A 23,975-nucleotide genomic window follows, 5' to 3' on the forward strand; every position below is an offset into this window, starting at 1 on the left:
TAAAACCAATATCATATTAATAACGATAAGTTTTATTATCTTTCTTATTGCCAATAATAAAAGGCTAGACTAAACTCTTATAGTTACCGTCGTAAAAAACCATAAAATATACCAAGAAAACTATCCGTTTATAGGACGGTTACAGTAACATTATACCGTAAAACGAGTCTTTGAAATGAGTTACAATGTTGTCTAATGTTAAATATAGGATATAGCATTAATATAAGAATATATATTTTATACCGATAGGCCTATACTAAATGTTGTGAATGGTGATAGAAAGAATTTTTTTTTATCAATTAGTTTTTGGGATATCAACACATTTGACCACATTGTTATTTTAAAATCGATATTTCATAATTGAAATGTTTATTGAAATGTTTCGCTGTTATAATATATTTTATTTTGTTAAAAAATGCGATATTTTGTGTGATTTATGAGCTTCAAAGAGATTGTTCACGGTCGAAAGATACAGCTTAAAAGTGCACTTTAAAAGTCAAAGGGTTAACACGTTATATTTAATTTGATATTAAATGTTAAAGTTTGTCCAAACCTCTGTCGAGTACTTATTTAGTGTGCCAATAAAGGGTCATATATAAATCTAATAAAGTCCAAAATCTACAATCATCTTACAACAGACTTTACGCGTACAAAAGTATAGTCGTGAAAGAACAACAAAAGGCTGCGTCGTCGACAACACAATGGACTCTTCCAAATTGTGAATTTTGCGGGGGGATCATTGTTCTGAAAACGTGTCATCAACTTGTACTTTATTTTTTAAATGTATGATAAACAGCGGATACTGCACATTCTCTGTTGCTGTCAATATTGCTGATTTCAATGATCAACATCCGTTTCTTTTGAATAGGGTGATTGCTACATTCTGTCCATGTAGGTATTTAACGCACTGCCCCATGCTGTTACGTTACTATTGGGAGAATCCAGTGTTCACACATCCATCAAGCATAAGTAACGTCGTAGTGTTAATGTTGCAATCATTTTGACCAATCACAGGTAATTGCCCCTCGCAGCAAATATCAAGCCAAGTTCTACAAGAAATCAACATATTCCAGTGGGAGTCGACGACGACGTGAGATTGATGCAAACCGATTTATTTTGCGTTTAGTTTTCAACAAGTGCGTTTGCCAAACTATTTTGCTTGCTGTTCATTTAGATTTTAATACGTTCGTTTGAATTGCCCGTGTACAATTTTTCTATTTTTATCGACGTTTTTACAGATGCCCAAAATAATGGAGTTATGTTTGCTTATTATTTTTGTTTTATCGTTTTTGGATGGACAATCGGTTGAGGCCCGTAGGCAACAAGAAGTTTACCAAAAATGTCAGCCAGTAACGATCCCGATGTGCGAGAACTTACCGTACAATATGACGACATTCCCTAATTTTCTTAAACACCAGAGCCAAGAGGAGGCAGGCGCAGAAATTGCCCAATTTTTACCGCTCGTAAATGTTGAATGTTCCGAAGATTTGCGATTTTTTCTTTGTATGATGTACGCACCACCCTGCATTCAAAACTTTGTCATCCCCCCGTGTTTGAATCTTTGCGAACAAGCAAGATATGGATGTGAAGTTCTTATGAATAGGTTTGGGTTCAGTTGGCCAGAGCAACTATCGTGTGACAAGTTCAAAGAAGCCGGCCCTGGTGTCCTTTGCATTGATCGTAATAGAACTGATGATAATGTTTCTAAAAGACCTGCTCCAGTATTAACTACAATTGCTCCAGGTAAGAATGTTTTCAGTTCATTATTATCAATACGATTAATAACACGATTGACATACCTTTGTAATGTACACAGTGACGGGTGGGGTCATTTCACACAGTTTTGTTTTACATTTCTATGTGTCTATAATTAAGTGTTATTAAATTTACCAAGGTGGGTTAATTAGTAATAAATATAATGGTTTTATTTTCTACAATTTTCACAGCATTTATGATATGACTCTTAGAAAATACTCATAAAAAATATCCTTTTTTTATATTTTGTTTAACTGGTTTCTTGTTTTGATATAAAGTTTGTGGTACCGTACACCACGTTATAGTTCTGATCGACGTTTCGATCAATATACTTTGATCTTTGTAGCCACTTTGCCACTCTTTTCATCAACAATACTAGTTAGTTATATTATTAAGTTTGTCATTTCCATAATAAGTTTATACAGTAAGCCAGCTAACTAAATCGTCCAATATATTTCAAATAGTTATTGTACTTTTTCTCGATTAACCAAATTCCATCAATGTTCTTCAAGACGGAACTATGATCACGTTTCATTCAAGTTTACAAAAGTTAATATAAAAGTGTTTCTTTATCAGATAAGTTTAGTCAGCAGCTCACTTTATGTGAATCAGTTTCTTTGAAGACAGATCCAACTCACGTTCCATCTTGGTATGATGTCTTCACGTTCAAGGATGCACTTAATCTGCATCTGTAGCAAGACATAATTATCTTTCAATATCATTTCCGATTTTGGCAATTTCCTAAGATGTACATGTAATAGGCCTAGTTATTTTGTTGTAGATATAATCCCCGCCATTATCTATACGATTAAATGTCGTTTACTGGAGTAGGCTAGCTGAATTTGTAGATATAATCCCCGCCATTATCTATACGATTAAATGTCATTTACTGGAGTAGGCTATCTGAATTTGTCTTCGGGTGAACTTTCAGATAAGTACCGTATACTTCAGAATACATTTTCTATATTTTTTATACAGATATTTTAAGTGAACAAGAAATTGACCAAGACATTAACGCGTCAACCAAATCAAAGAATTTCTCCACGATCAAACCATTAGGTATGATAACACATACACTTACGGTTTAATGGGAATAACATTTAAATATTAGGACCCCGTATACGTGTATTGTTATACCAGTGAACATTCTAGGAATCTGTCTTGATGATTAACCCAACACATTATTGATAAAATACTACTGTGAAAAAAAACCCTTTAATATTTTCTCTCTCTTTAAAATAAGTGTGTGGGGAACAATTCACAAATTAGTGGCCCAATTCAACAGTTCAGCTGAAGTGTGGTTCCCATATCCTAGATGAAAATGAGGTCATATTAACATTCTTCATTAATGTATAATTACATGATCCAGTAAGTTGTAGGTAAATTGAAACATTCCAGTGGGAGTCGTCGTCGACGTGAGATTGATGCAAACAGATTTATTTTGCGTTTAGCTTTAAGTACGTTTGCCAAACTATTTTGCTTGCTATTCATTTATATTGCAATACGGCTAGTTTGATTGGCCGTGTACAATTTTTCTATTTTTATCGACGTTTTTAAAGATGCCAAAAATAATGGAGTTATGTACTTATTATTTTTGTTTTATCGTTTTTGGATGGACAATCAGTTGAGACTCGTAGGCCACAAGAAGTTTACCAAAATTGTCAGCCGGTAACGATCCCGATGTGCGAGAACTTACCGTACAATATGGCGATATTCCCTAATTTTCTTAAACACCAGAGTCAGGAGGAGGCAGGCGCAGAAATTGCCCAATTTTTACCGCTCGTAAATGTTGAATGTTCCGAAGATTTGCGATTTTTTCTTTGTATGATGTACGCACCACCCTGCATCCAAAACTTTGTCATCCCCCCGTGTTTGAATCTTTGCGAACAAGCAAGATATGGATGTGAAGTTCTTATGAATAGGTTTGGGTTCAGTTGGCCAGAGCAACTATCGTGTGACAAGTTCAAAGAAGCCGGCCCTGGTGTCCTTTGCATTGATCGTAATAGAACTGATGATAATGTTTCTAAAAGACCTGCTCCAGTATTAACTACAATTGCTCCAAGTAAGAATGTTTTCAGTTCATAATATTATGAATACCATTAATAACACGATTGACATACCTTTGTAATGTACACAGTGACGGGTGGGGTCCTTTCACACAGTTTTGTTTTACATTTCTATGTGTCTATAATTAAGTGTTATTAAATTTACCAAGGTGGGTTAATTAGTACTAAATATAATGGTTTTATTCTCTACAATTTTCACAGCATTATATGATATGACTCTTAGAAAATACTCATAAAAAATATCCTTTTTTATATTTTGTTTAACTGGTTTCTTGTTTTGATATAAAGTTCCCCGATCAAACCATTAGGTATGATAACACATACACTTACACAGTTTAATGGGAATAACATTTAAATATTAGGACCCCGTATACGTGTATTGTTATACCAGTGAACATTCTAGGAATCTGTCTTGATGATTAACCCAACACATTATTGATAAAATAATAAAATACTGTGAAAAAAAACCCTTTAATATTTTTCTCTCTCTTTAAAATAAGTGTGTTGGGAATAATTCACAAATTAGTGGCCCAATTCAACAGTTCAGCTGAAGTGTGGTTCCCATATCCTACATGAAAATGAGGTCATATTAACATTCTTCATTAATGTATAATTAAATGATCCAGTAAGTTGTAGGTAAATTGAAACATTCTTCCGTTATACCTGTACCGGTTTGTCTCAAAGGGACGTGCTGCCGAATATCGGCACCTGTTGCCCAAGACAAGGTTTTAAAGGTTCACGCGTGCAATCATTCCATCAATCGTTTAGGATAATTTAACTTGACAGCAATCGCAGTACTGTGATTTTTTAGTTTAGTGAAAAATATAATTTGAATACATTTATTGTCATAATGCCTACTACAGTAATACTATACATATATGCCTACTAATAGACTTTCGCCTACTATGCCTATACTAATACCACAGACTAGGATCCATGTTTTCATAGGCCTACTATACTATATAGACTTAGGCCTACCCATGTTTTATAGGACTCTAATACTATACAAACTTAGGCCTTCCCATGTTGTAATGGGCCTACTAATACTAGACTATAGACTTATGTTCATGTAGACCTAGTTTTTTAATTGAAATTTGAATTTAATCCATCGCAAATTCTCTTAATTCGTCATCAGATATCTCCTCGTCACATTATCACTAATCATCCAATATACGAGGAATGACCATCGTGATTTATCATTGCGTCATGGTTCTCATTTTGTATTTATTGAACAAGCCTTTTCTATCAAATATTCTCTAATATTCCCTTTGTAAGTTTCTTCCATCGTCTTGGTCATTTCTCGTCTTGGTATGTCTTGTCTTGGTCATTTCTTTAGCCGAAGCATACCAGTCCACTACAGGAAGTGTCCAATCATCTAAAGAATGTCCATCATTCTCAACTCCTTTGAGTCAACCCGCCATCTAAACTTGGCTTATTATTCTAGTGTAAAAACATTGATTGATTATAAAATTACATGGGTACACGGTGCAATTACATCTGTTAGAAACCGCCTTGTCGTACTCACGAGATTTAGATGACGTTTTGAAAGGTTACTTACCACAAACTGGGACTTGTCCAAGTTCACTGGTAATAACCGCTTCAAGATTAATGTTGGAAAAATAATCACTTTTTTTAATGTTGTCGTGCAGCACATGCCGCGTACCACATTTGGTTCGTTCCACCAATCAACACTTATTACTTTGAACAGGTGACTAATCGACCAGTTGTTACCGTATATTCAACATTTGCTAATGTTCTTCAGTAATATTAAATCATATTTAATGTACTTGAAGGCCTAAACTTTAAACTGTAAATGTAAATGGTATCCAAATTTGACAAGCACCCGATTCTTTTGGTACTATTGAACATTATAATTGTGAATGAATGAAGATATTAATCTATATACCAATCCATCCCAACCCATTAATTCATCAATCTATCCCAACTCATTTATCCAGTAACATTCAACTTCAACTTCAACTTTATTCACATATAATACATACAGTACAATATGTGAAAAGGAGTCCAAAAATAGCCTTCGCTAATCATCTATCTATCCATCCATTTCATCCCACACAGTCCGTCTGTTTGTCCGTCTGTCCGCCTGCCTGTCTGTCGATCTATGACGTCAAATGAAAATCATTTGTGTCATTGTATACCATAGACTACGTTAAACATCAGATTAAATACTACCGTATCTAATTCCAAATAAGTACTGTACTTATTTCTCCGTGCTAATTCGTTTTAAGTTAGCCCGTACCCATTAGTTGCCTTTCATTTTACTGTTTATGGATTAAGGTTTTCCTTTAATGGGTGTAATAGTATTAGTTTGAACGGTACGTTCGTGTTAGAATTAAGTTGGAATTACTGTTAGCCCTTGTGTTATATCAGGATGACTTTTCAATTCCATTGACCATTTTGCCTTTTATTTATGAAATAAATGAAATACCACTGTGATGATGTAAATCACAAAAACTTACAAAACGGTAATTCGTATAATAACTAATTTTCCGTGACACCTCGGATTAAACTTTGTTTAAGCCTGCATCGGTTTAGTTTCTAAAAGACAAATTTTATAAATAACTAGTTAGTAGGCCTATATCATAATACCAACAACAAGTGATATCAATTTATTATTCATCGTAATTGATCGAAATCAAGGTATGACAACAAAATTACAAGGAATGTAGTAGACATGGGAGTTTAGGGTATTAAACCTTCAATACAAAGTTATTTTTTAAAAAATCGTTTTTTTTCGTTTCTAAAACTAATCTGTGGTACCGATATGGATATCTCTATTATTGGCGAGTAATGTGTGTAAATTTGATAAGATCTTTTGGCTGATTGAAATCCGTCAGCAGCAGTCTGTAAGCGACAGACCAGTAAATATAAACACCTAGAAATTTAGATATTATTGAACCAAATGAAGCAAATCTAAGCTGTGTCTGATTTCAATCATATAGAAATAATAATATTGCTTTAAAATTACATATAATTAGCCTAATCTGATAATAGGATCAAGGTTAGAAAATAGAATGTCAGAAGGAGATATTTGCAAACATTTATGTTTAGGCCTAACTTAGGTATGTTTGTTTGCTTGTCTAACCTATTAAGTTGCCTTCATGTCTCTTCTCAGTCTATAGGATTCTTTGACTAAGAATAGCGTTAAAATCCAGTTCAATTTGATAACATTTCCAATACGAAAGGCAAACAATCTTGTAAACTAAACTCATTGGAGATGCACTTAAGTATCCATTGATACGGTACTTTACATAGTAGCTATATACTTCAAAGGATACCGCTCCAAGGTGATACATTAAGCCGTCAGCCTTTAGGGGAAGGACCTATTTGACCAATTGTTTCAGGTGATAACATCATCTGGTGTAGTTACCTTACCGTCCCCAAAATTTTTCGCCAATTAATTTGAAATAACGCATCAGCGAAAATACTCTGATGCGACAGAATCAGATTTTCAAACTATTCTAAACTTTATCACCTTTTTTTCAAAAACGTTAATTTCGGTTCAGTTGTTGCTATTTGTTGTGGTCTGGGATTTGGCAGGTTTTTAGTAATAATAGTAATTAATAGTACAGTGATCTAATCGGTATAGTAACCCGATGTCGTGTCCGATTCCGGTGTTTTGTTTCTTTGGGGTTTTTTTTATTTATCAGTTTCAAAAGAGTTGTAATTTTATGTTGGTCAAGTCGCCAATCGTCTGCCCGACAGTGGATTTTGGCTGAACAAGTCCAGTGTTAGCTTAGGAGAAAATCTTAAGTTCACATACATCCGGGTTACTAACACACTTATTTCTAAAATACGTCATAGGTTTCTGTAATACGTGTCATAGAAACTTAACACAATGTTATGACCGTTTTAGCAGAATACTTAGTTTTATGCACATCTCAAATTGATCGTATAATATTCATTACAACATAATAAAACTATTACTAGCAAATAAAATTGACGTTTATAGATTTTAAACGGTCTCGTCAACTCGCGTAACTGAATCCTTTTAGTAAGATGATACTACTGTATTTTCCTTTCGTGTTCCTATTCCCACCCAGTGTGGTTAAAATCACCCCCTATAGCTCTGAGGTGAGAACAATTTGAGACTGTGTTAGTATACCAAAGTTGGAAAGGGTGAAAAAAGGATCGTCTGTCATTCAAAATAGACAAACACAAACTAACACATCTTGAAGTTTAAAAGACCACCGGCAGTGTTCATATTTCCATCGAATTACTGAAAATTGTAAAGAAAAAATAAATACGCCTACTTTTTTCCACCATATATAAACATTGCGTTAAATAGCAAGCCTAATATCATTATATCATTCTGTTTTTAGAATTCTTTAATTTTCTATCTTGTAGTCGAGTCATTTACAAATACATTTAAAACAACAAAGAAAAATACATCAAATTGCAAAAGGCAATGTTAAATGTAAGTTCGAGTTTATATGTATTCTTTACTTATTTTATTCTTTTCTTTAACTTTCAGTTCCAGTAGACGATGTTACTTATTGCTTCGAATCTAGCACTATTGTTTACGAAGATATTCTTTCTGAATTCTGCAAAGCACACTTTGGTAAGTATTTATGTTTTATACTACATTCATTTAGATTGTATTAAACCATATCGCAGAATAATATTAATAATAGTTTTTAAATATTCATTGGTACGTATAAAGCTTGGTTCCCACTTGGACGCAGCGCGAGAACATAAGCGCGCGCAGTTTGACGAATCACAACGTGATCAATAATCCGAAGTCGCTTGTGATTGGTTAGCTCATCGTGCGTTGCACTTACGTGAAAACCATGCTTAAGTCACTCAATTCATCGATCAATATTCGTGAGTCACTTTTCGTCAGACCGGATCTTATCTTTGGGGATACGTACAAGACAAATCTATTGTCAAAAGAGAGGGTTTCATTTTCTTCCTGTCTTAGGCATATAGAATAAAAAGATACGGTATGTGTGTCTCCCTGTATTATCATGATAGATGTACAAAGATAACTTCAGTCACAGCAGCTGCGGAAATCTCCCAGGCTTTGTTTTATATTCCATCTTTTTACCTGCTATCATTTTACTACCCGTACATATAGTTTTTCTAGGCCTATAAACTCCAATCAATCAAGGGTGAAAATACCGGTACTGGTTAAACACCTGGCCTAGACCCATGTGCCCTCGACTAACTCGATGCTCAATAACCTTAACTGGTTTATGAACCTGGTTGGACTTGCTTGAATTCCCTCCAGTGCAGCAGAACATAATTATAAAGATGATGCATTTCCGTGTTTTCTACATTTATGAACGATTATGTCAGATGGTTAGGTTGCTTTTCATGTCAAAGCAAAATTAAATTATTTGGAATCAAAACTCGGGCTTAAAAACAGCTCTGAGCTCAGCACTCAGTACTGGCAAGCATGATATGACCGAAACTGCTACAGTAGTCCTCTTTTTAATTATTCAGATAAACAATATGATCACATACGGTACAACAAAATTAATACATTTACTGTATAGCGCCCTCATGCGTTAAAAAACTTTATAGAAGGACACGTACGTTTTAATCTAAACGAATTACAACCCATCGTTTTTATGATTTTTTTTTTAATTTCATGACTAATACATCCTGATTTTTTAGCACGTTTTAAATGTCGATTACTCTCGGTGATCTCATAAAATAATTTGTTAAAAAAGTATTTTAAAATTACATCACTATCAATTTTCTTCGACCCACTTTACGGTATAAACAGCATTACCGTAAGTCAAGGCCCATAAAAACCATTCCTTAATATATTACATTCCAATGGGTTCAAATAGAGAAGCAAAAGGGGGATAGAGTTGATGTTCTTTGTCTTATTAAATTGTATTGACAGATGAAAAACAAACGGCAGATTCAGGAAGTTGGCTGTTGGCGCGATCACATTTAATTGTTTACTATCTCGAGTAAATGCCAGGGTACCTCTAAATCTTCTATCAGGGGACTTGATCAGCGCGTTTATACTCTTTCTTTCTTCTTGTGAACTTAAAATGCGGGTTAGCGTGATATAGAATCCACGGAGAAAGTATGGCACGCTTTTTATGCCTAAGCAATATCCTTTTCTATTCTGATTGACACGTTTTGAAAGAGGTATTTTCCGCACTGTAAGGTTATTTATTGATGATTTCTTTTCTTGTTTTCTTTCAGTAATGAAGATACGTCTAGAATCCATTTCAAGCACAGTGCAAGAAACAACGTACCAAGCCAATGATCGAAAACGTGAAATATATAAACGCGATGGTCTGAAGAAACGCGATTTGAAGGCGATGTTGTTCCACATGCGCAACACCGCAGCTCCTGAGTGTTGCAACGTTATGAAGCCAGGGGAAGAGTTTCTTGTTATGGGTTACAAAGACAATAAAAGGCTGGTCATCAGCTCTGTATTCGCCTGGACACGATCGAGAGACTTCAGACAGACCATTAGAAAATTTGTAGACTTAGACTGCTGATTGTGATTATTCAAAAAAAGTAGACGGTTGTTGACGGTGGTCCACGAACCGGTGAACCATTGGTTTATTTATCAAACGCATAACGTGCACAAACACGCGTCGCACAATCTCGATAATAAATTGTGACGCGTTATCTATTACAAAAAAATAAAAATGTATATTATTAAGGGTGTTAGTATCAGTATTAATTATTAAAACATGGGTAGAAATGTTTTTTGACTATTTACGATGTTTCGATCACCATTAAATATAATTCATCTATATTATTAATATTATAAGAGAGAACGTGTGTATGTTTGTTCGTTATACATATGATATATTGCAGTTATCCATACATGAGGTATATGAAAATAACTGGAATGGTCCTACTAGATTTGAAAACCGCCTGGGTGGTTATAACTTTCCTCGAAATGCAAGAGTCTACAATCTTACTCTCTCGAGATACCCGACTCAGTCAAGCTAAGTTGATATTTGTCTTTAAATTGAATAAAAAGCAAGGCTAACATTTATTCAATTAATTAATTAATAATTGTATCTTTAATATTTTTGTAGGAATCTCATGTTTGGAATTTTATGATAGAAATGATAACGTTATTAACTTTTCAAGGGCGAAAGAGGGCGCTGTGTATATTGTGAATTGGAAATATTTTATACTGTTCAGAGGGAGACATAAAACACGTACCTATTATACCTAATACAAAATGATTTGACAATTTATTTTATTGTTATCTTCCATATAAATAGGCCTGTGATGATCTTGTACAGAACTAAGTAGTTTAATTAAAATACTATTGAATATTTAACACTATATTCGATGTTTTAAACCCAGTAAAAAGTGCTTGAGACAGATTCTGAATGGCGCCCTGTTTCGTTTTCTCGTACTTTTTATATTATTAGCCTATTCATTATACCATATCGTAGACTTTACTGCAAATAAACAATATATTTCATTAAAAAGATTGTTTTAAAGAAAAGTTTGTTAATTTCTGTACCGATATCCGGTTTGTATATAAACTACTGGCCAAATAGCTAACATTATTTCTTAAAATTTGTACAAATTCGTATATTTTAAAGTTGTTGTTCATTAATTTGAATTAAACATAGGTTTCGTACACGTATCATACGTAATGCGTTGTTTTTGTATCATGACGTTTTCATCACGGTTATCGTTTACACGTGTGTACTTGTGCGCCGACCTGCAATAGCCTAAAATTATCAACCTTTGAAAATCTTCTAATTGTTGCTACTTAGCTTACAAGCAATAGCTTGACCATTTATTCCCGGTGAAGTGACTTTGTTGTAAACACGTATATGCCTCATGCAATGTTCAGTTAATAAAAAATAGGATTTGCTTTATACCAGAGGAAGATTAAAATTACAAATAATTTTACTCATCTCTAATATCTCTGAAATTAGACGGTGTAGTAACTTAGTAGGTAGGTAGGCCTAGAAACGTTAGGGCTTATCCTTCCTCGTAGATAAGGCCCATAAGCCTATAATAGTATTGGTAAAGGCCTACTTACTAGGCCGCAAGAGTAGTGTGTGTATGAAATGTATTCAGGAAGTTATCTATATTTTCTAAGAGCAAATCAACCGTAAATATATACTTTTTATTGAAAGTGAACATCAAAAGAATGCCGTCTGGTGGCGGTATATCAAAAGACACCGAATTATTTAATACCTACTGTCCTAGCTTTCTAGTCCGTTGAACGCGTACAATACAAACGGTTGTAAGAGACATTTCACGCGATAAAGATGAGCTGTGAATTAACAGTAACTAATTTAGTACCGTAAGTGTTCAAATGCACCCTTTTTTATCATGGAAACAAGAAAAATGTTTCCATATTTCCATATTAAAGAAAAATTGATGTTAAAATAAATATCATTGAACTTTTAAGAAGAATGAAACGAAGGAAGAGCGATTCAGAGGAAAAAATACTGGAAAAACCTAATAATAGCGCCATTAACGTTTTAAAACTGATAGTAGAGTCGAGCCGAAATTAGGCGTGACGTAAGGTATTGACACTAAAGTTATGTAATACTCTTTTCAATTACGGTAATGTTACCATATAGAGATATCACTCATCTCTGTATGTATGTATCTGTATTATGAATCTGAACGTTTTCCACGATAATAAAATATTGTTAATAACAATTACAGGAAAAATACCAGGTATAATTGCACCCGCATCAACCTGTACCAATGCTCTGTATCTTAAATAGCTTCCTAGTTCCGTCAAAACAGACGGAAGAAACTCAGTATATAAAGTAGGAATAAATACTTTATTTCACATTACCAAAACCTCAGTTTTGTCGTAGTACCAAACAAGAGTGAACAGAAATACGGTAGGCCATTCAAAATGACGATTCCTTCAATCGGAAAGATGATAATGTTTGTTTTTATCATTTGGATGTTCGCCGATACGACGACGATGGCTCAGACTTCAATATATGGAAGTCAGACTCAAAACCCTAATGCCACACAATGTGAAGACATCACAGTTTCCATGTGTCAAAGCCAGCTATACAACACTACGATTCTTCCGAATTTTCTGAATCACACAAGTCAAGATGAAGCCGCTTTGGTGTTGACTACCTTCTATCCTCTAATATTGGTTGAATGTTCACCAGATCTTCACGATTTCCTGTGTGCGATGTATCTACCTCCCTGCACGGACACTGGCTATGTTACACCACCATGCAAGTCACTTTGCCAAAGTTCGAAAAATGGATGTCAAGATATTATGGATAATTTCGGTTTTACTTGGCCAGATGAACTTGACTGCAACCGCTTTCCCGAGCAAACCCAGGGTGTATGTATCGATGGCTAAGACGATCGAAGGTAGGCCTCACCACCACCACCACCGCCACTACAACACAATCTACCAATAGTATATATGCATTCTCCTTCTCATGAGCTGAACACAGTTGTGAACACTCGTTGCATGGATTTTTTAACGAACAAATTTAAATGTCTAGCCTATAATCATTTTAATTCAATTCCTTTGTTTCAATGTAACTATTGTGTAATTTTAATTCGAAGTAATACTGTAGTTGAATGTATACTGTAGGCCTATTAAACTCTCAATATCAATATTTTTTAATCGTCATGTGTTCAAATGTGTGCATTAATCGGAATACTCTACAATATTTGTTCCGTAACCCATAACTTTATTACCGAAGGTAATTTATCCGTATCATACCTTCATCAATAGCATTGATAAATCAGTTTCTACATTATTCATCGGGAAGGAGAATATTGGCAATACCTGGGTTAAACTTTGATCAAACAAGAGGCAGTTGGGGGTAGGTCATGAAATCTTGTGGAAGAGCATTTACAAGTAACATCAACGCCTTTTAATGGTATAAAGGGTTTGCATTACACTCGGGTTCGATTCTTGCCTTGGAGACATGTCTTTTTTGTACGAATATTTTGCATTCCACATTTATTTTATCTGTTTTTATCATGAATGCTGGCGAGATTATAATGCTTCCGGATATCAGTACATCTTTCATCCTCGGTTTAGATTAGCAACATAACTAATAACTAAACAAAGTAAACTAACTCGTGCAGATAGCAACATAATTATCTCCCCATATGTTTATAACCTACAATATTTTATCATGGTAAAAACATGGATCTATAAATCTGATTTATAGGCCCATGGTACAAGATAACACCAGATGACATCGTTTTATGACGATTGTTGCAGACCGGAAATGTTACCGTCTTAATTCTTGTTGTAGGAAGTAGGCCTAGTAATCGATTCCTTATCCTGCATCAAAAGGTTGACCTGAGACGACGGAAATGCATGGAACAATCAAGTAATGAAACTATTGTATCAACCCGTCACTTCCATCGTGTGTACAGTGTGGAGTGGTTGCTTTATGCACAAGTTTACAGTGTTTAGTTCATCATGAATTCCTCATATCTCTATTCCTTCATTTTTATACTATTCCATATACTGACGTTGGTAGACGGGAGCGTGGAAGTTGATCCTACTGAAGAATCAGACGTCATGACTACCATTGAGCCTCGTTTTGGCAAATACAAACCACCAAACTACCACCAGATACCAGATTGGTATGTTAAAAATAGATGTGAGCCAGTAACTATTCCTTTGTGTAAAGACAGGTTGTATAACTTTACGATTGTACCCAACCTCTTGGATCATGACTCTCAGGATGATGCTGGTTTAGAAGCCCATCAATTTTACCCACTTGTTAAAGTCGGATGTTCGGAATATTTACAAGATTTTCTGTGTTCGATGTACGCTCCTCCTTGTACGGTGCTTGAGTATGCCCTTCCTCCGTGTAAGTCGTTGTGTAAGCGCGCCAGAGATGATTGCGAAGGTCTTATGAACAGATACGGATTCAAATGGCCCACCAAACTTGACTGTAAATACTTTCCAAAGGATGGTCTATGTATGGGTGTGGAGAACCTGAAGAGCACCACCACCGAGCCGCCTATGGACCAGACAATGCAGGCTACTGAACCAACGCCAAGTAAGTGTATCTTAAGCTCTGTCTATCAAACTATTTTGACAAAAAAGGTGTGATGTGCCCAAATATGGTAGTGATATTCCCAAACATTGTAGTGATATGACATCATCATGTCCATATATGGGCACATCACATTTGTCACATAAAGCTTGATAGTGTAGACAAGGCTTAAATCTTTCAGTTTATATTAAATAGTCGTATTATCACCAGGGAAGAGTTAAATTAACTCTTCCCTGTTATTACCAACAGCAGCGTACGTACGTCAAATAATTGACCAATCACAAGCGTCGGACGCTTTGATTCCTACTGCCATCTTCCCCGTAGCCATGTTTCGTTTTGTATAACTTATATAATGTATATTTTCTATAACTATTATTTATACATTTTACAGTGTCACGTGATAACTCTACATTCTGTTATGAATCCCTTGATGGAAGAAAAGACGATCTCAAGCAGCAATTCTGTGGAGCAGATTTTGGTAAGTTTCATTTCCGGTTTCCGGCAATAGTAAAAGTAGTCCTGAAAAGACACCAGCTCCTAAATCCAAACCAGCCCTATTTACCCTTTATATACTTTACTATTTATTCTGTACACTGATCATACTTTTGATGATAAAAACTTGGACGTATCTTGGTTCCACTAGGACGCAACGCAACGATGTATAGAGGCACAACGTAAGTTAGTTGACCAATCACGATTCTCTTGCGTTTCGCTTACATCCAGTGGGAACCTAGCATACGGGCGTACGCGCAACGCAAGTCAGTTGACAAATCACAGTTCGGATAATCCATCGCCTGCGATTGGTCACATTACTTTTATTGTGGCTACGCGTCATTGCCTTGCGTCCCAGTGGGATTGAACCAACCTTAAATGTATAGTAAAATCTCCTAACTTGTTTTAATATAGTTATGAAGGTTAGACTAGAGGAGGTAGCCAATGCACTGGACGGTACCACGTACTTGATAAGTGGAAGAAGACGCACGCTATACAAAACGCACGGTTTGGTCAAACGCGATTTGAAGACAGTGCGACTCAATGCAGAGGGCGTGGTAGCTCCAGAATGCTGTCATGTTGTGAAGCCGGGCGAAGATTACCTTATACTGGGCTATAAGAATGGAAAGAAACTTGTCATTAAAACTATTTACGCATGGTCAAAGGGAATTAGAAATCTGGTAAAGAATTTCGAGGGGGTACAGTGCTAAACAGCATTCAATCGAGTACATCCATTCTCCCTTCAATTAAAGATAATTTTACTGTTATTTTAAATGTTGTCGAAATATTGATAAATATAATTGTGTTATTCTTTAATTGTCATTTAAGGTTTTAATTGTGAACAATGAGTTTTCATTTAAAACAGTTATGTAAATGTTTTAGTATTATGTATCCATTAATTTTGTATAATAAATCATAAAAAATGTTGAATACTTTCGTTAAAATCAATTCAAGCTAGCAAACCGTTATGCGCATGCGTCTCTTTTTTCACGTTCTTGCCTTTGTAATAAAACAATTGATTGGAATTTTAAAGACGAACAAAGTGCATGTTGTATTTATACGAAAGAAAAAACACCCGTCCGGCCGTCAACAAATATGCTTGTTGTTGATCTTCGAAATGATATATACTGTACTTTTCTAAATAAGAATAAAAAACTGATTAATATTAAACTTTAGCCTGGAGATGTTGTGTTAATCATCAGTGTACAATGCATTGGAACTCGACTATGCCTACACGACGGAGACAGGTGGATTATTCGCGACAAATATTCGCTCTTTTGTTGCGCGCCATTTGTGAACACGGCAGACAACATGTTTTTAGTCTATTCAGCCTCGTTCAAAGAACAGTTCTTTCCTGTTGTGTACCGACCTAAAAGTAAATCAAATTAGCAAATGACGTTTCATGCATAAGTATAGATGATTAAGAACAATCAAATATTCCGCTGTGTTGCACTTCTACATTGGTTCGTATATTGTTATATTTCTCTGTTCAGCTAATTATAGGCTACAATAATATATGATGATTTTGAAATGTAGGTAGGTCTATAAATTCAACTAATAAGAAACCCCACTAGGTTAAGTTATAGGCCTGAGATACACAGTCATTTCAGGATGTACCGTATTATGTAGTCTTAATGATAATAATTGTAGTATATACTTCAGTATTCCTATTGTATCCCTCATAAAATGGGAATTATCAGAATACACTTCGCATCGTGGCGCTCGCTTACAAATGAATTTCTCCCGTACGGTTATAATGGAGGAATTCCTTCAAAGTGTGGTTCATATGACTGAAATGGCTATATTTGTTTAGATCATTTCTGTATTATAATAATAATAATAATAAATGAAAACGTGTATAGCGCCGGTGTCCCCACCCATGTGGACTGTGGAGCTCAGGTTGGTCTTGAAACTGTTCAGACTAGTGGAGCATTTAACTGTTGCTGGTAAACTGTATACATACACATATACATTATGACGTAACAGTTAGATCCATTGGTCTTCTCCATGGATCTTTTATTGTTCTTGTCCAAAACAATTCTGTATTTTCTTATATTGGAGCCATCATCGGCTTTCTACAAATCCAGGTTTAAACCTATTGCTCTCCAACAACAATGTTGCTACAGTATTCATAAATAAAATGAAGTTCCTAAACGGTTAGACAGTTTTAGAACTCAAATATTTCAAAGGAATAAGTAAGGCATAATATTTTTTATAGAATAAAGCATCAAAGAATGACCGATAATTTCAAAGACGCCGCATTATTATGGTACATGTAGTAGCTTTCTAGTCTGCTGAGCGCGTACAAACCGGGGTTTGTAGAGACTGTTGCAATTTACGCAATTCAGTTCCGGTTTACGAACTTTTATGAATAGTATTAGTTCGCTCCACCCCCGGAGAATTCAGTCTTCACACTGTATAGTGAGGTGTTTTGTTTGTACCCTATCGATAGTAGTGTACTTCTATTGTCGATAATTGTGTTTTAATTCCCGGCATAATGCGTTAAATTTGTCAGATGAAATGACAATAGATAATTTGATAGATTCGACGGTTTAATAATTATGTTTTTGAAAATGCCGTCGTTTCGTTTGATCTTATTAATTGGCATTGATGTCTCTAATCGATACATGTTGCATCTTGTTTTTTAGTTCTGACCACTCATTTAAGAGAACCTATTTTTTTGCAGAATATTGAAGTATATCAATAAAGAGGAAAAACACGATATTTCGACCTGTCTTTTCTGTTTTATTATTTAAAGTTTTTTCGCAACGAAAGGACGTAAGCGCACAACGCAAGCGAGTTGACCAAATAATCACAAGCGATTGATTATTCAAACTGTCGCGTTGATTGGTCAACTCACGTGCGTTGCACAAGTTACTACGCCGTCGAAGTTGGAACCAAGATTTAATCTTATTATGCTGACAATCAATGCAACAATGTACGTTTTTATAATATTTTATTTTAATTTTTTCTGCGTTATATTAAGAGATTAGCAGAAAAAAAACCGTTTGCCAATTAATTTTTAGTGAATCTTTAAGAGATATATATTTCTGTACTTGTTTTTATTTGTAATACACTTTAAAACCCACCATATACGGTATTCAGTTACCCAATAGGCAATTGTCAAGTTGATCTGGACTTCAGATACGAATTGCAATCAAGACGATTTATTGATTAGGCTTCAGTGGTTAAATAAAGTTAGGAATGACAATAAGAGGATAACAAATTTTGACATAGCGCCCTCTATTTTAAATAACTTAAAAGTTCTTTAATCACAGTAGTGTTGCTGTTGTATCAGTACTGTACGAACAAAACATATTACTACCTACTGTAGATTCAACTGATCAAATATCATATTATATTAAAAAGTTAAAGATTCATTGAAAATAATTTTCCAACAGAATCTTTCCATACAAACAAAAACGGCAATTGAAAGAATGTGACCTATAAACACTTATTATATTTGACCTTTTAATCATGTTCTTGTCGAAAGTATGTATTTTTAAATAAAAGTTGTTTTTAAAAACCTGTTTTTAGCAAGAAATATGGTTTTAAATTGTCTAAATTTATTTTATGCTGTATTCCAATAACACTGTTTTATTCCAGTTGATTTCATGCAAACCACCAACCAGCTTGCCGTATATATAAAAAGTAAACAATTCCAAGTACTGGTACATTCTAAAAAAAATAAATTAAATGATTTATTAGTTAATTTCAATCTTATTAATTGTTTACATTTTTACTGGCATACTTATGTCACCGTTTCACGTTTCAATAAAACGTCTGAAATGCGCCTATAAATTTGCAAAGTAAACATTTTACACGTCACGTGGTAGATTATGTGGCTACCGATTGGTCAATATACGATTAGAGCTTAATCAGTAGTTTCTCATATATTTCATATTTAAAACAACAAACAAGATTAATTTAAAATAATTATGGCAAAAAAATAACTGATATATAATAATATATATAATAATGATAAGATTTAATGTTTAATTATTTTAAATATGGCTTAGTTTAGTCGTTTTTGCTATAAATTTGCAGACACCCCTGTGGAGATTTAGAAACTGCTGTGACGTAACTCAGTTGCAGCCTATTCACTGTGTCAACTGAGCAAGTGTTTGGCGACAAAGCGTGAACTTAGGCTTGGTGATGGTTGTGGCTTATATTACGAGGAGTATATTTTGATCACAAATTTAGTCAAGAATTAATGTTTATGCTCTAAAGTTAACCAAATACAATTACTGGATACATTTTGAAGCTAATGTGGATTGCCTTGTGAAGGTAAATAAACCAACAACAACCATGTTCTGCAGAGAAGATCATGTGAAAAACCGAAGGTGGGTGAAACCGCTCTCTGTTCTTGTTTTGTCGCTGTTGTTGCACTGTACAACGGCGCAGGTACATGGTCCATACGGCAATAATGGCGGAGGTGATACTTATTCGAAGCCTAGATGCGAAGCAATCACAATTCCACTGTGTCATCAGCTTCCATATAATACCACAATCTCGCCAAATTTGTTGAATCAAAACCAAGAAGATGCTGGTTTAGAAGTACATCAATTTTATCCGCTCGTAAAAGTCGAATGTTCTGTGGATTTAAAATACTTTTTGTGTTCGATGTATGCACCTCCATGTACAATGGTGGATTTTGCGATACCTCCATGTAAATCGTTATGTCAAAGTGCGAGGAATGGATGCGAAGCTTTGATGAACAGATTTGGTTTCCAATGGCCTGATAAACTTGACTGTGATTTGTTTCCCGAACAAGGACCTGGAATTTTATGTGTTGACCGAAATCGAACAACACACCCAATTGACAATGATGGTAATGGTGGAAAGATTATAACGACAAAGTCACCGGAAAATGTTGTGACATCAACCCCCGCAATTCACAAAGAAGATATTCCATTTACATGTCCAAAAGAATTCACAGTTCCCGAGAAAGATGAAGAATTTTTGGGATCTAAAAATTGTGGAGCTCCGTGTCCAATGTTTTTTACAGACCCAGCTCAACAAAAGTTTGCCAGACTTTGGATTGGCATTTGGGCGTTTATTTGTGCCGGATCGTCTTTATTTACTTTCATGACATTTGTAATAGACACTAAAAGGTTTAGGTATCCTGAACGTCCAATTATTTTTCTTTCTGGGTGTTACTTTATGATTGCTGTTGTATACATTGTTGGATTTTTTATGGACGATGAAATAGCTTGTAATCAGCCTTCATCTGAGGACGTACATCGCGAGGCAACTCTGACGCAAGGTGCCAAGAAAGAGATGTGTACGATTCTATTTATGGTTTTGTACTACTTCACGATGGCATCTTCTATTTGGTGGGTGTTGTTGAGTCTTACATGGTTCTTGGCTGCCGGTTTGAAATGGGGTCATGAGGCTATTGAAAGAAATTCACAATATTTTCACGTTGCTGCTTGGTCTATTCCTGCTGTAAAGACAATCGTTATTCTTACTATGGGTGAGGTCGACGGCGACCCTCTCAGCGGTGTTTGTTTCACTGGTGGTACGAACATTGCAGCACTAAGAGGATTTGTACTTGCCCCTCTTATCATTTATCTAATCATAGGAACATTCTTTTTAATAACCGGATTTATCGCTTTGTGTCGTATAAGGACTTTTATGAAGCACGAAAATACGAAAACAGACAAGTTGGAAAAATTAATGTTTCGTATTGGAATTTTCACCGTACTGTACACTGTTCCAGCCACTGTTGTAGTGGCCTGCTATATTTATGAGCAAAACTTTAGGGCTCAGTGGGAGTTGCGTTGGCTCTCGGACAATTGTTTAAAATACAGTGTGGTCTGTCCGCATCTGGATGGGTTATTACCCGAAGCCTCTCAGGGTCAGAGGCCGAACTTCACTGTTTTTATGGTTAAATATTTAATGTTAGTGGTTGTTGGTATTACCAGTGGTTTTTGGATTTGGTCTGGGAAGACCCTCCAGTCCTGGATAAACTTTTATCATAAATTGTGTTCGAGAAGACAATCCGTGCCGAAGAAACCTTCAGAAGTGTAATCACATGAAAAAAACTATTGACAATTTTGCTTCATGTTATGAGGCATAGACTAAAAGAAATATTAATCATTTTGATCTTTTAAAAATCATTTTATTTTAAAATTCTTCATTTACTATATTGATAAACATGCTGGTCATTTGCCTAATCATTACAAAAAGGTTTTTATTTTTGAAAATGTCATTTATGTTCAGAACATTTAAATTTAATAATTTTATATTCTTTTCTTATTTTTTATGTAGGAGATCATGTTAAAAGTTTTAAAATCGGTTTGGTTTTTTCAATTTTGGGTTCATTTCCCTAAACATTTTAAAATTAAATTTTAGTACACTTTAATATATAAAAGTTTTTAATTATAAGACAAACTTATAAGTGAATTGTGAGCATCACTCGGACAGGAAGTGACATCAATAGTTATCGTAATTTTTAATCATGTTTTAAAGAAAACATTTCCAAATGTTTAATTTCTAGTTTAAAGAAAACATTTCCAAATGTTTAATTTCTAGATTTTGTTTTCTTAATTTTAAAAGATTTTTAGAATAATTTGTTTAAATTCTATATTTGGAATTTTAAATTTGGCTGTTTAGCCTGTATTGTTATCGACTGGTGTTCCCTAAGTCTGTACTTTGATTTGCCAAAGTACTGACAAAAATAAGAATTTAAAACTTATACTGTATTCATCTTTTTGTAAAATTTAGATTATTGTAAATATCAACGTTGCTAGCTATGTATATAAATTGTAAAAATGAATGGTAGTTTCTTAATCCCATTGTGTATAAATTGTAAAACGTATAATAACATTAAGTACATAGTGATGAAAATAAAATAGTTACAAACAGGAATGCTTATCCCAACTGGTACATTAGTAGGAGCTCTTATTGGAATACTAGTTTGTATTCTGGTGGTTATACCAGCTATTAAAAGCCTTCTCCTTTGAATCTGTTAATTTGTGTTCTGTACTTAATTCTAAGCATGTCTGTCTATTCTTATGTCAGGCTATTGTTCCCATTGTAAGTCTTCAGGGTTGTTCTACCTATGTCATCATCACTATAATGTCTGTTCTAATGGCTTAAGGATTGTCATAATTAAGCCTTTGTTGTCCCTTTCTAAAGGGTCACAGAAACACAGTGCATTTGCTAAGTAGTAGACAATTGAACAGGACTGGCTATTCAAACATTTTAATCCATATTTTTAAGAAAGACTCCAAACTACCTTTAGTAATGTTTGTTAAAACCTAAATTTATCTTGTACAAATTTAATCCCAGGCTGTAGCATTGTTTCTATCTAAATTATTTATAAATTGTAAAATGCAATCGTACTTCAGCTTTTGTGCATCGTCGTACATACAACTGAATGACAAATTTAAAAAGTTAATATTTGGAGACAATTCCTCCATGTTTGGACAATACCGTAGTGGTTGATATGGGTATCCAACTCTTGTAATTTTGTTTGTTAAAAATGCTGCTTCTACATGTAGTTAAAATCTTAGGAGACCAGTGGTTATTAATTTTCTTAAAGTACATTTTTAAAATGGATTATACTACATAGGCAATGTTGATAATGTGAAAATTACAATAGACAGACATCTTGTGTAAAATAAGAATCTACACTTACAATCTAATACAATAATAGATGCTAGTATTCTATGCTTAACTTGCAGTAAGTACAGACTTAAAGAAAAAAATATAGTGTGTACAGTATGGTTATCTAAAAGCAGCATTTGCTAAAACATTGAATAAATATGATAGGCTGTGCTTGGATATGCTATTCCTTTTGTTTCATTATTGTGTTTGTATGAAATGTGTTGTGTGTGCTTGATGTTGGTTTGGCCGAATTTTTGTAACCTACGGATTGCCTTAATTCATTGTGCTTCGTGCCGATGTTAATTACGTACTCTAAATTTTTTTCTAAAGTGATTTTCACAGATCGAGCATAATTTTCTCAATAAGAAGTTGCTTTTTGATCCGCCCTACATTGCACTGTTTTGAGGTGTTGGCACGAACACACTGAAAATTAGCGCCATCACTTTGCTCTTGCTTTTTATTAAATTTGTTAAAACCAAAAATATTTTTCGGACTTGTTTCTACAGTAGTTAAAATTGGACTTTGCAAACTTGTAATATTGATAATACTCTGTACTTTATCAAAGTGTGTTGTTGCGCTGATCCCTATCACATTTGATACAGTCGGGGGCCCAGTTACACACAAAATTTGATAACATTTTGTACTATCTAGTCCGGTTTATTCACAGAATTTAATAAGTCTGTAAGTGGACTGCCTGTTCGGTCTCTGATGTAGTCATATCTTGTACGTCGGTCTAGTCACATAGGATTTGATGTGTGCTTATCTAATGGAGTGGCACCACTGTTTCGCTGGGTGCTTGTTTTTCTTTTAATTTTAATCAGCCGCTTGACACGCCGACGACTGAAGGCCAGAGTACATAATAGTTGATGATTCAAGTATGCATACTGATAAGCAAATATCTTGAGCGCTGATACCGTTATTAGTACGCCTGTAATAATAACACACAGACTGTAATAATGGCAACCATGGAATGGGCTGCTATCTATCACCAACTCACTTGCTACACAACATATTTTTTTTGGTCCATTTTGCTTTGTCAATAACGCTAAATAATGTA

At 34.6% G+C, this 23,975-nt stretch overlaps 2 protein-coding genes across 3 annotated transcripts; both read left to right on the forward strand.

The window, feature by feature from the left end:
* The first annotated feature begins 907 nt into the window (after nucleotides 1-907).
* On the forward strand, nucleotides 908-11,513 carry LOC144837017 (frizzled-7-A-like). Of its 2 annotated transcripts, none has more exons than XM_078691992.1 (3): nucleotides 908-1,743; nucleotides 8,317-8,403; nucleotides 10,008-11,513. In XM_078691992.1, the coding sequence occupies exons 1-3, from the start codon at nucleotides 1,239-1,241 to the stop codon at nucleotides 10,307-10,309; spliced, it is 894 nt and encodes a 297-aa protein (XP_078548118.1). In that variant the 5' UTR covers nucleotides 908-1,238; the 3' UTR covers nucleotides 10,310-11,513. The 2 variants fall into 2 exon arrangements, with proteins under 2 accessions (XP_078548118.1, XP_078548127.1); XM_078692001.1 differs by lacking the exon at nucleotides 908-1,743 and adding an exon at nucleotides 3,391-3,817.
* A 944-nt stretch (nucleotides 11,514-12,457) lies between these two features.
* On the forward strand, nucleotides 12,458-23,095 carry LOC144836954 (frizzled-1-like). The gene is made up of 5 exons (XM_078691942.1): nucleotides 12,458-13,137; nucleotides 14,221-14,815; nucleotides 15,204-15,290; nucleotides 15,719-16,011; nucleotides 19,508-23,095. The coding sequence occupies exons 1-5, from the start codon at nucleotides 12,670-12,672 to the stop codon at nucleotides 21,335-21,337; spliced, it is 3,273 nt and encodes a 1,090-aa protein (XP_078548068.1). The 5' UTR covers nucleotides 12,458-12,669; the 3' UTR covers nucleotides 21,338-23,095.
* Nucleotides 23,096-23,975: the final 880 nt, after the last annotated feature.

Source organism: Antedon bifida, chromosome 1 (genome assembly GCF_963402885.1).
Source record: "Antedon bifida chromosome 1, ecAntBifi1.1, whole genome shotgun sequence".
NCBI classification, from domain to species: Eukaryota; Metazoa; Echinodermata; class Crinoidea; order Comatulida; family Antedonidae; genus Antedon; species Antedon bifida.

What these genes read in the sequence shown, in the direction of transcription:
- LOC144837017 (XM_078691992.1), top strand. Translation starts at nt 1,239, where the DNA reads ATGCCCAAAATAATGGAGTTATGTTTGCTTATTATTTTTGTTTTATCG. An exon ending in ATTAACTACAATTGCTCCAG is followed by an intron (nt 1,744 to 8,316) that starts GTAAGAATGTTT and finishes TTTAACTTTCAG; the next exon opens with TTCCAGTAGACGATGTTACT. An exon ending in ATTCTGCAAAGCACACTTTG is followed by an intron (nt 8,404 to 10,007) that starts GTAAGTATTTAT and finishes GTTTTCTTTCAG; the next exon opens with TAATGAAGATACGTCTAGAA.
- LOC144836954 (XM_078691942.1), top strand. Translation starts at nt 12,670, where the DNA reads ATGACGATTCCTTCAATCGGAAAGATGATAATGTTTGTTTTTATCATT. An exon ending in AGGGTGTATGTATCGATGGC is followed by an intron (nt 13,138 to 14,220) that starts TAAGACGATCGA and finishes TACAGTGTTTAG; the next exon opens with TTCATCATGAATTCCTCATA. An exon ending in GGCTACTGAACCAACGCCAA is followed by an intron (nt 14,816 to 15,203) that starts GTAAGTGTATCT and finishes TACATTTTACAG; the next exon opens with TGTCACGTGATAACTCTACA.